The 12,397-nt window shown below is 41.1% G+C and overlaps 2 protein-coding genes across 2 annotated transcripts; one reads left to right on the top strand and one right to left on the bottom strand.

Annotated features, from left to right (window-relative positions):
* Positions 1-674: 674 nt before the first annotated feature.
* Positions 675-3,978, top strand: tmem130 (transmembrane protein 130). The gene is made up of 7 exons (XM_076092766.1): positions 675-750; positions 988-1,159; positions 1,245-1,390; positions 1,750-1,834; positions 2,132-2,334; positions 3,438-3,590; positions 3,932-3,978. The coding sequence occupies exons 1-7, from the start codon at positions 675-677 to the stop codon at positions 3,976-3,978; spliced, it is 882 nt and encodes a 293-aa protein (XP_075948881.1).
* Positions 3,979-7,554: 3,576 nt separating this feature from the next.
* nptx2b (neuronal pentraxin IIb) lies at positions 7,555-11,646 on the bottom strand. The gene is made up of 5 exons (XM_076093322.1): positions 11,206-11,646; positions 10,339-10,558; positions 9,637-9,881; positions 9,364-9,543; positions 7,555-7,785 (listed from the first exon to the last, which is right to left on the bottom strand). The coding sequence occupies exons 1-5, from the start codon at positions 11,644-11,646 to the stop codon at positions 7,555-7,557; spliced, it is 1,317 nt and encodes a 438-aa protein (XP_075949437.1).
* Positions 11,647-12,397: the final 751 nt, after the last annotated feature.

Raw genomic sequence — 12,397 nt, 5'->3', positions numbered from 1 at the left:
TTTCAGTTGATAGCGTAATCTATAGTGCGCATTCAAACAAATTTTCAATTAATCAAATGTAGACAAATCATAAACAAAAGGGTCTTTTGGGGCCCCTGCGGGTCTAGGGCCTTGGGGCAGGTACAGCTTCAATGTATTTTAGCAAGACAACAACAAATAATGTAATGTCACTTCTCAGTATTATGTGTCGCCTATATTTTGAATGGCTTCATACATACAATTCTTTTCTGTACATTATATGTAAGAGAGAGAAAAGGGGAGATTATGCTGACTTTTAAAATCAAATCTGAATGTAGGCCAACAAGAAGTGTTAACAATATTTATATTATATATACTTCATCTAGACATAATTTAAGAATAGTCCCCAGTCACTATGAATAACCTGTTTTTTTGGTTGAGCCTTGAGTTGTTAGCACCACCATGTGGATATCAATACACCTCCACTGTCCTTATGAAACTAGGTGTTTTTTTAAACGGCCACATCTTAGAAAGATGGCCCCACATCTCTGACAGAAATGTGACCCGGCCAAAGCCTCCTTCACAAAAGCTGATTGTTGCTCCAGAGCCACATGATTGAAACGCATGGCGACAATTTCAAGCCTTTACAGCTCTCGTTGGCATGCTCTGAATCTCACAGGCAGTCAGGAGGAGGCACATTACCCCTCTGCTGCCCCATGTCCAACCGCTCTGCTCCCAGGATTCACTTTACTTCTACTCGAGGTCCTCCTGAGGACCAGCAGATATGGACAGGTAAATCTAACATCCCTTAAATCTAAGACATCTGACATTATTTTTTAAACTGTGGGATTATATGCTTGCAGAAAAAATGTTGCATGGATCTTGATGCTCCTTCCTGTGGTCGGCCTGAGTGTGGTAGAGACCACAGAGCCTTTGACAGATTTGGGTAGGCCATCCAACAATTCCCATTTATACTTTTCTCACCTATTGTGGCTTCATAACTAAGAATATTCTAATTTTTTTAAACAGAAAACATCGCTGGGAAGTTGGTTTTCTATCAGATGGAGGGAAATGCCACCTACGTGAGGGACACAGGAGAACTGGCTTCAGATGTTCCCACTAAGACCATGTTTGAACTCGTCGATCCCCCAAAGAATTTCAGCACGGCAAAGTTCTCCTACACGTGGGACTTAGGGAACGGGTATGAGGACTTTTCACATTTTAAATATTAAAATAAAGGTGGGATGCTTTTCTTTTTCTTTCACTACTTCCACTTTTTGATGCAGAGAGGTGATCCAAGGGACTGAGCCAGTTGTCCGCTATCATTACACTCAGTCAGGGAACTACACACTGCGGCTGAAAGTAGGAGTGAATGTAACCAAATATTCACCTGCAATCACTGACGTCTACTCCACGGATGTCCAGGTCCTCGGTTTGTAGTTTTACGCTTTAGTTCGTGTGCAGTTTACACAAAATAAAAGCTTCATATTCAGCCTTACAACTTTCATTTATTGAAAACAAATAAAATGATCAGATGATGAGGTGCAGTTTCAGCAAATCTCAATAAAACAAGACAGATAGAGGTAACTTCAGTATTTTGGAAATTAACAGAAAAAGAATAGATTTGAATTGTCAAATGGTCTCACGTAGCTGTCATTAGATGTTCAGTGCTGATCGAACTGTCAAAGTGGATTGATACAGAGGTACATTCTGTATTTTTGTCAAGTAAAGTTGAGCCTAAACTAATCCTAGAAAGTGACAAAATGACTAATAACTGAAATTCATTTGTAGATGCCATTAAAAGCATCGAGCTGAAGGGGCCCACAGATTACGAGGTGTCTCAGAACACAAGTTTGGCTTTTCATGTTGATGGAAGGTAAAAAAATGTTTTCTTTCACGCTTATTGCAATTAAAAACAGGTTATCCTTTGAATTTGATATCTTTAATGCAATATGATTAATGCAAGTTACAATGATAACTATCAGTATGAAAAAGAATATCCCCTTATTTGTCTACTCTTTCATTTTTAAGATTTAAATTAGAATTTGATATGCTTGACCAATGCAGGTAAAATATCAGGACACCTCTCTCCTGTATGTGTGCGTGTGTGTGTGCGTGTGTGTGTGTGTGTGTGTGTGTGTGTGTGTGTGTGTGTGTGTGTGTGTGTCTTTAGTCCTCCCATGTGGGTGTGCTGGCGTTTCCTGGCCAACTGTGTGCCGGACATGACGGCGAGCTGCACGCTGACCATGCTGTATGAAAACACCCTGCGACTGAACCACACCTTCACCTCTGCCGGCGTCCACTGCCTTGACATCAGCATCCGCAATGACGTCAGCAAGATGCAGACCTCCTTCAGCCTCTATGTCAGGAGAAACAGTGAGTGGTGACACACACACACACACACACACACACAAGAAATTAAATGGGAGGAACTAAAACGCAGATAATTGGGAAACTATTAGATCATTCAGGGTCCTTTCCTTTTTAACAACTGATATACAGTACAAATATCAAATTGATATATATGTATGTATTTGTTTATTTATTTATTTCATTTATTCTAATTATTCATGAATCTATGTCCCTTTTCAATTGAGCAGGTGAACTGGGTTATTTTATTTGTGAAATCGTATTATCATCAAATAAACCCATACCGTTTTTCATTTATCTTTAAATATCTACGTTATTATATAAATGTATTCCTTCGGTTACCCTTTGCCCTAAATATAAATCCATTAACAAGGTTAAGGTCATAATGTGCTCGGCTCTCTTATCTCTCTGATCTCACTGCTTTGATGCAGTTTCAATGACTCAAAATCAGTGACACTCTACATGGATTCATCAATTCACAATCGATTCGGTGCATGCATACAGTTAATTATTTCTAAAAGTGAATTGATAATTAATCATTTAATCATTCTCTTCTGGATGGTCTTCCCTAATCAAAAGAGCTTCTTGAATCTAATGGAAGCCGTGTTGTGTCATGTGGTGTTTCAGATAACACTTACCATGTGCCGATAGGCCGCGTTAGTTCCACAGACGGAGAGGGAACAGTGAAAATGGAGGAATCAGGGCAGCTCACAGAGCGATCTGACTGCTCGGCACATGTCCGCTGTGTTCAATTGATTCGGTGCTGTTGTGATGAGACTTTAATATGGTTAAAGTCTCCTTCAGTATTCATATGTTTATATGGCACACTTTAATTCACATGTATTGCACTTTGATAAAACCACATAACAAAGTTAAGTGTTTTATTAACATTCTGATATCAATATGAACAGTCCGGGTATTGGAATAGTTTATGAAAACCTCTCGACTTTTTAGCTCTCAACATGATTGTGTCTGAAATATCCAGTTTCAAATGGAACTACATCAACATAAGACATTGTGTAAATGTTCTTTCACTGTGACTTTGATTCTAAAAGGACCACACTCACATGCAACATGTTTTTTTTTTCTTTCTTCTGTTTGAATTGCAGATAACACCCACTTGATCTTCATCCTGTCATGTGCTGCCATTCTTGTAGCAACCTTCTCCTTCATCACGGTCATCGCCTGCCGCCCTCGTCACCACAACAGATCTCAGGTACTGAGAACTGAACATCTTACAAAGACAACTGACATTGAAGAAAGTATTCTTTTATATTTTATTGTAAAATGTAATGTAACTTTCAGTCAGACGAGGGTAAACTGCTTCATCATGTTCAGCAGTAAACATTCCCTGATGTGTGTTTGTCTTCATTAGCTCTAATGAATAGAGTCCAGACCCTCATAAAGAGCCTCAGTGATTGCAGTTTATGACCACAAGGAGGCTGTCTGTGCCCACGAATAGATCATGCCTGAGCAACAAATTGTGTGTGGCACAAAAATAAAACAAGAAACGTCTTTGTGGAAGTTTGTGTGGTTTAATCTAATACGTTGAAACAAACATATGTTTTACAACATTTGTCTTGGCATATTTGATTTTTTACAGATTGGTACTTCCAGCAACGCTATATTCCTGAAGAACCAAGACTCTGAAGGTCAAAGCGCAATTGTTTTGAACTTCTCCCACGTGGAGAGGGGAGAGAAGGAGCCACTTCTCCTGCAGTATGGGACACAATACTGCTCTTAACCGTCACACTGCTCCTCTGTCTGTGCTCCGGCATACTGCACATGAAGACAGAAGAAAATGCATAAAATGTTATGGCGTCACAGAACAATTCTCATCCTGCATATGCTACAGATATATAGCCAATTCTGTGAATGATTTGTTTTTAATAAATAATGTGTTAATGAATTGTTCGAAATGTTCAGTAAGCCAGTAGTTGATGCACCTTCTGTGTTCTAATGGGTGATCAATGAATGAGTCACAGACCTTTGGCTGACATTCAAATGAACTCATAATAAATTTATAGCACAATTGCCGGTCATGTTTAAACAATGAGTGTTCACTTAAGGATGCTGTGAATGTGAATCATTTATTTATGTTTTTTTCCCATATTGATGATTATTATATTGATTTAACTCTAACAGACGATGATGATGCAAGCGAAACAAAGATGTCAATCAAACTGTAACTACTGCCAGGTACTTTCGTAAGAACTTCATAAAGAGAAAGCATAACTGATTATTCTTTGTTTGTCTTTCAATATTTAACCCACAATTTCACCCACAATTCATGTACATTTGTTTCCTCCATTTCCATTGTGCATTGCATTGTGGGAGAATAGTATGAATTAACAGCACAGTCATTAGGATTCATCCTCTGGACGCATTTCTTCATGGCATTCCATCCAAAAGTTGCCGAAATATTTGAGTCTGGACCAAAGTGGTGGGCTGATATTGCCACATATGGAGCAATATAGTATTCTATATAAACACACAATATAGAAAACATATTGCATTATAACGTACAAGCTACTTAGTGAAAAACTTGTAAAAGGTTGAATAAAATCCTTGAATCTTTCCAACTGCGCTGACGTCAGTCAGATTGTTTTTCACGCCGTTGAGCACCTTGCTGGTGTTTAATGATTGCCCGTCCTCTGTTAGAGATGTCACAACATTATTAATTGTGAGTCTCCTGATGAATGCCAGCTGTCAGAGACGCTGTGGGAAGCTGCCGGTGCTGAAGATGAATACGTCACTTCCATCAGAGGATCGACCTTGAGCTGAAACACCGCTGTGGTTAAAGTCTGCAGCCTTTCACAGTTTGTAGAAGAAGATCATTGAACGAACTTCTGCTGAGGCTGTGTGAGAAAATGTTATTCACAAACAATAAATCTAAAAATATATGCTACATCATCTACCGCTGGTGGGTAGTTGTTAATATTAAAATAGCCTTCCATGTGGTAGGATAACATTCTGATTAGAAATGTGTTTCCTAAATTACAACAATAAAGTTAAAGCAACAGAGCTTAAAGCCTTAAGCTGATGTGAAGAACATGTGAGCAAACAGGTGCCTATTTGCACATTCAGCAGATCTAAGGCTGCATTGTTGATATAGAAATATTGATTAGTGCAGCTTTAAGTAACATGGTGCTGATAGAGTCACTGAAAAAACAGTGAATGCTGCCTTTACAGCCATTCAAACACAAATCCTTTTCCATTTAATTATTTATCAAATAACTTGCTGTTGTCACACATTTTCACCTGGTTGTCATGGTAAGTTTTTTGTGTAGGTACAAGGTAATACACTTAATTACGCCTCTTTGTTTCCCATCATTTTTTTATCACTTCTACATTTTTGGCACGACACAAATAAACCAACGACTAACCAGCCAACCTTGTGTGAATTTAACTAATTAATCAGACGACTTTACCGAAGATTATATTGTAAAACCTGCAACAGCAAAACCCAATGCCTGTCTCCAGAGACTGGTGCAGTGTAATGTTTTTTGTTTTGTTTTTAAATCAGGCCAATGTCATAATTTCTTTACCAAATATTATTCTATTTATCGCAGATGTGCATTTGACAATCATATATAAGAACTGTTTTGCACATTCTATCTAACCAGTTGTTGAGGTTCAGCAGCTAATCCCGCATTTAAAGAGCTAAAAATAAAATTGAATTTGTCTGGATTTTATTGAAGTTCATACTTTATGGCCTTCAAAATATATGTACAATTGTAGCCCTATACTTGAGTAGCTTTCAGAGCAGTGTGTGGTTGGAAAGAGTTGTTTTGTCTGAGGAAGAGCAATGCCACCTCTGACCTTTCAGCCTTTCTCATCTGTTAAGTATTGCTAATGCCACCCAGGACACCTGTTGTCTTGGCCCAAGCCATCTGAGCCTCAGGATCCTGCTCAGCCTGTGTGATTAACTCATGCCGCTCCTATGTCATCTCACCAGCTTGACCAATACGGCTACCAAGAGGCAAAGTGATTTTAAACTGGTGTTGATCTACCATAACTGAATGATTAAATACCTATAAATACATGTGTAAAATGAAATACAGGAAGTACATTGATTAGAAGGAAACTTGCAATGTAATGGCTGAAAGATAAAACAAAACCGACATATGTATTTTCTTTATTTTCCACATTTTCATTATTGGCAAAGCAATGTATTTTCAACACATAACACATTTAATGGCACTTAGGTCTCGATACGAAGGCCACAAAAAAAGATGGGCAATGCCTTATACATGGGCTAAAAACAGTGATTACATAAAAAAAGACACTAAATAATGCAAAACACTACACATTCAAAATACATTTCAGAGAGTTTTGATCTGTTACATTTTCTGCTGAATGCTTGTTTAGACAATCCGCTGCAACAATGTTACAAATCACGAACTGAAGATATATCACAACATTGAAGCTATGAATATATTTCCAACACGATTCACCATTTCAACAAGTTTGGAAATGGAAAAAGGCAAAGAAAGAAAAGCACGGTGATAGACTCACTAGTATCACTGGTATCACTGTGTTATCTATTTCACACATGCTCCAACTAGCCGCTAGTACAGATAAAGAGCCAGACTGTACTTTTCCAGTTATATCCTCCTAAAAAAGGACTGAACGCGTCCGGATCAGAGGTGGGATTGGAGTTGGCTCTAAGCCTATTCCAAGTTAAGGAATAGACATAACATTAGCCTGACCTTTAATCTTTTCTCACTGCCACTGCACGCAATACCAACTCACATGTCAAAGGAAAACTGTCAGCTAGTCTGGACCTCAGTGTATTTGTAGTAGTAGCAGAACATGCGTGCGTCTGTGCCGGACTAGAGTGGATTTTCATTACTTCAAAGCTTTTGAGTGAGGAGGGAGGGGTGCGTGGGAGAGTGTTTGGGGATGAGGAGGTATGATTAGCGCCGATGCCTGAGGTGACCTTTTACCATGGTGGTGGGTGTATTAAAGGATTGAAGTACTTTAGTCATGGTAAAGAAAGAAATGTTGATACATATAGCTCTCTGATGGGGTTAACATGACCTCTCACCTGGATCCCAAATTTCAAAATTCTCTCTGCGCAGAGCAGATAAAACTAACTTGTTACACATCAATGTGTAAAGTAAAGTCCATAAACTGCCCCTCAGCAAGAGCAGACAATTAAAAAAAAAAGTGCTGAATGGATGGAAACAGCAGATAATCTAAAGAGAGGCAGACAGATGAGTTTTAAGCATCCGGCAGTCGCTCCTGACACATCTCCAGGGGCCGCTTGAACGCTCCCCTCCCAAAAACTTCAACGTTGCTTGCTAGCCAGGAGATCACATTTCCAGGGATATAAGCACTGCAGTTAGCCATGGACTGGATCTCGGCCGGCTTCAGAACGCGGTCCCAAATGTTCACTTGACTCAGCTCACCCACGAAGGCCTGTCCAGCATCGAAGCGCCCGCCCACCACGTCCTGTAAGGGCCATAAACAGCAGGGTGTAAATGGCAAACGCATCAACAACGATGTAATCAAAGGCAGTTATCTCACTGAGGGTCAGTGGGACTATGGGTGGGCTAGTCATTAAACTTTCAGGGTTAATCAGTGTTTTATTGTTTTATTCCTTGTTCGGCTCGACGACGCAAACGTTGACGCATCTAAAATGGCGCAACATTTGTGTTAATATCTGATATGCCACGATAAGATTTTACTTAAGCTTTGATTAAGAAATAAAGGCACCATTTCAGTGCTTGTTTCATAAGCCCTTTTCCCAACAGCCATTTTGACATGTCATTGCAGGGTAAGCAGAGGTGTAATTAATAACTTTAACATAATTATGGTCCTGTTCCATTTAGGTGGGCCAGGGCCGTGGTATTGTGCATGCTGGCTCACTGTTATGACTGTGACTCGTTTAATAGAATGGGCCCATGATTAATGTTATTAATCACACCTGTGTCACACCATAGTTCACAAAACGCTCTGTCTGAACTGTGATCCCATTCCACACAGTGCTGACTACTATAGTACACACTATTAATCCCTACTATCAATATGTAGGATGCAGAATGCGGTGTGTGTTATGTACACTCACGTGAATGACCCTTCATAACATCATCTGAGCAACGTTGTTGCCTTCTGATTTAGCTCTTTCATTGTGCTAACGCTCATGCTACAGTCATGCTAGCAGCTCTGTGAGGCTGCACTTAGGCACAGCAGTGCTTTGAGCTAAATGCTAACATCAGCAAAGCTAACATGCACTCAAGGACATGCTGATGCTTAGCAGGTGTACTGTACACAATATACATCATCGATCCAATAGTCATTAGGACATGTAACCTAAAACCATAAATGTCCACAAAGTCAGGGGATCACTAACATTACTAGCGCACATCATCTGGGAGCAATGACTATCAGTACAAAATGTGGTAACAATTAGTCTATGTTGAGAGTTCATCCTCTGGGGAACACAAATGTCTACAAAATGTCATGGTAATCCATCCAATAGTTGTTCCAAAAGGAAGCAAAGTGTTGGACCATCATTTAAATGATTAAAAAAATAAAAACGTGTTAAATTGAATTAGTTGCTTTTAAGACTTTGATCTGAGACATATAGGTAGAAAATGTCCTCTGATAAGAAGAGTTCTCAAATACTGATTTGATTTCCACAAAACTTAACAGACTGATGGATCTTATTCTGACATTTTTTAATAATGCCCAGATTGGTCCAGAAGGAGACCTCAGCATCTGTGGGCAGTGACAGATCTCCCATTATTTTGTTAATTATTTTGTCAAGATAACCTGCCACACCCTTATTACTGCTGCTTCAGGTGTGCAAAGGTGCTCCATAAATAACACTGCTTATTAGCAGAACTGCTTGACATTGCACTTGGAAGTGTTTGACTTGTGAAAATGGGAAAATGCTGCACTAGTTGATGGTGCATTGTTCGTGTTCTGTTCTGCTTTCTTTGATCATGACAAAGGAGCTAGAGTGATGAGTAAATCTACAGATGCGGGCGTGTGTCAGACTCATGGAGTCCTACTGCACTTCCTCACCTGCTCCTGCCCCAGGATGATGACCCCCCCGGGTTTGATGGGGTGCCAGGCTGCCAGGTTGTCGCCAGTTCCCAGCTTCCCTCCATCTTGGTAAGCGTCCCATTGGCCGTCCCGTGTGGTCCAGGAGATGCAGATGTGGTGCCACCTTCCATCGCGTACCTCCAACGGCAACTGAGCCACCTAATGGTACAGAATACAATGTAATTAGTTGTGGTGTAGTTTATCATAAAACCATAAAGGTTTAGTAGATTCATGAAACGACAAACTACTTGCCTTGTCATTGATGAGCAGCTCTATCGGGTTATTGCCCCATTCGATCAGCACAATCTCATTCGCTTGCCCCGGTACACCGTAAGAGAAAGGCGTGCCGATGCCAGGACTGGCGCTGGACTTGATCCACATGCAGAGTGTGAAAGCATACATCTCTGGCAGGCTCTTGGTGATGCGGCCGTACAGGTAATTGGTCCGCTGGGGAAGGGACAGCTTAAACAGCTCCGGGGACTTGAAGTCTCCTCCTCCTGGAATGAGACATGGAGAGAGAGAGAGAGGGGAGAATAGGTCAGGAAGGTAGAGGTGTGAAGTGTCCCAAGAGTTGTTTTTTTAATCTTGTTAATCGCTACCTTGGTATGGAAACGGGGAAACAATAGCCTCACTTCCCTTTATGTTTAATACACAGACTGACATTACATAAAACCTCAACAAAGGCCCTTTTTTGTCCTTGTCTGTCTCTGATTCATCAGACCCTTTCAACTCTTGTATTCCCCTGAGTGCCTTCCTCTGCCTCCCCTCCATTAGTGTAATAGATGTACAATAGGTAGCATGCTTTAAACAGACTTCTATTTCCTTCTGTGTAGCACCATGTACCATTTTCCCATTAACTCATCCTCTCTATTACCTTTCCTACCTGATGATCTCACAACAATATTTCATCTGAACTTTATCTGTACAGTTATAATAAGTAATGTTTTCCGTTACCTTTCTCCAGCTCACTGATCCTGTCCACCAGGGCGCTCAGCGTGCTCTCCGTCTTCAGCCTGTAGGCGGCTGTGGCATTGGACAGCATGCTCTTCTCCTGCTCCAGGCTGCTGACTTTCTTCAAGAGCTGCTTCTCCAGCTCCCTGAGCCGGCGCTGCAGCAGGTCGCGGAGCTCACTGGGGAACGAGGCGCCGGATACGTTGGCCCGCAGATGCTGTTGCTATGAGGAAGGACGGACAGGTCAACATGAGCAGGAAGTGCAACGAGATGATCAAGGGCAGTGAGACCCCCCCCCCCCCCCCTGAGAGCTGCAACAAGTGATGTCTTACATCACCACTCTATCAGTCCATTGTTCTGGATCACTGATTGACATGCCTGCAGATATAGTTTAAGGACTGTATAAGGTTTTGGTCAGTCTTCCAATCCTGTTATTAGATGAGTTTATTTTTACTTTTACGTTAAACTCACATGAGGCGATAAATGATCCCCAGCATGTGCCTCTCCATAGGCCTACATGATCATTTACTGCCACCGTTTATCACGCACTTTGCCATTTTAAGAATGTGAGGAAACCAGTGTTCATTCTTTTTAAAGCACTGCAGTTGGTCTGACATGAATAGTAGCTCTTGTCACATGCCATGCATCATTTGAAGAAGTTTAAAGCAGGCCAATTAGACAACCTCGTTCTCACAGGAACTTCTATTAGATCACTATGGTGCGTAATGATTCTCAGAAGTGCCCGTCTACTGCTGAGCATTGAACCCACATTGTGTGGTAATCCAATAAGTCCGCTCCAAGAGTCAAACGGTGCCTTTACGCATGGCTTTGGTACAGAGGGTATACCTTGCGCAATTGGTTCAGACTTACCTCCAAGTTCTCCAGCCTGTCCTTGAGACCTTGCATGGTTTTTCCAAGACTGTCGATTGTGTCATTTGGATCTCTGGGAACATCCCCCATTGTATTTTGCTTTTCTTTGCCCCAGGAACCCCCCTTGTCGTACTTCCTATCGTCAGTGGTTGAGGCGCAGAGGGACAGCTTGGTGGTGAGCTCATTGATGGTGCCTATTTGTTTGGAAATCGTTTCTTTCTGCTGTAAAATTGTCTCTCGTAGCTGCATAACAGTATTCCTGAGCTCCTCTTCCTGGCTCCCGGCGTTCAGCTCTGGTAACAAAGTCACAGGGCAACTTGTATCGCCGCTGAGGGGTACAGCCCGGCAGATGTATCGCTTCCCATCGTCCGCCTGGCCGCTCGGTAGTTGACCGCTGCCAAGCGCACAAACACATAACAATCCGCACAAGAGTGAAAACATACCGGCGGCGTTTACCGTAAAGGAAAATCAAAGGGAAGGTGAAAAGCCAAACACTAAACCCTTAACACTCTCTTAACGAAATCCCCGCTTGGTTTTAGTGCGTAAAAGTGTGTAGGTCCACCTAAACATCACGTAAAACTATTTCTACAAGGTAGCGCCATGCCTGAGCAGCAAAATGAAGACAATTCTGAACAGAAAATCCGATCATGGCCACTTAAAGTAAGGAACTATTTCTGGAGCAAACAGAGCGCACAGTGCGATGCTGAACGGACAGCTCCGCTTACCAAAGAGGATTACCAAAAAAAGGGTGTCTGTAGAAGCTTCTGGATTGGTTGTAGTAGGTTGACGTCACCGAGCAGCCATGGGTAAAACATGTGTTCGTTTGTCTATATTGAAAGTTAATCAAGCAATGAAGGATGCGAGGAGTTAATTGTCTCACAACAGTTAAACTGGTAACAGGGATTGGAAGATGTGATCAGTCTTTGTTGCGTCTCATTTCATATCCCCGCATCTGTTCTCACTTCTGTTTATTCTCATGCTCTCCGCTTTCCTAATTATTGCTGCAGATGTTAATTCAACATTGAATTCTGGTCAGAAATGTTGTTATCACAGTTTATATTCAAAAACTAAAGTTAAATCAATAACTGTCTCAATATGTCTATATTTATTCATTAAATATAAAGTAAATAAAGTTTATACCACAGTAAAGTACTACAGATAATATGGTTTTAAACCCCCCTTTTAGCCCCGT

The sequence above is a fragment of the Anarhichas minor genome, unplaced genomic scaffold (genome assembly GCF_050575085.1).
Source record: "Anarhichas minor isolate MPS153535 unplaced genomic scaffold, ASM5057508v1 ptg000017l, whole genome shotgun sequence".
In the NCBI taxonomy this organism is placed as follows: Eukaryota; Metazoa; Chordata; class Actinopteri; order Perciformes; family Anarhichadidae; genus Anarhichas; species Anarhichas minor.
The sequence above is the reverse complement of the archived record's forward strand: the minus strand, read 5'-3'. Positions and strand labels throughout refer to the sequence as shown.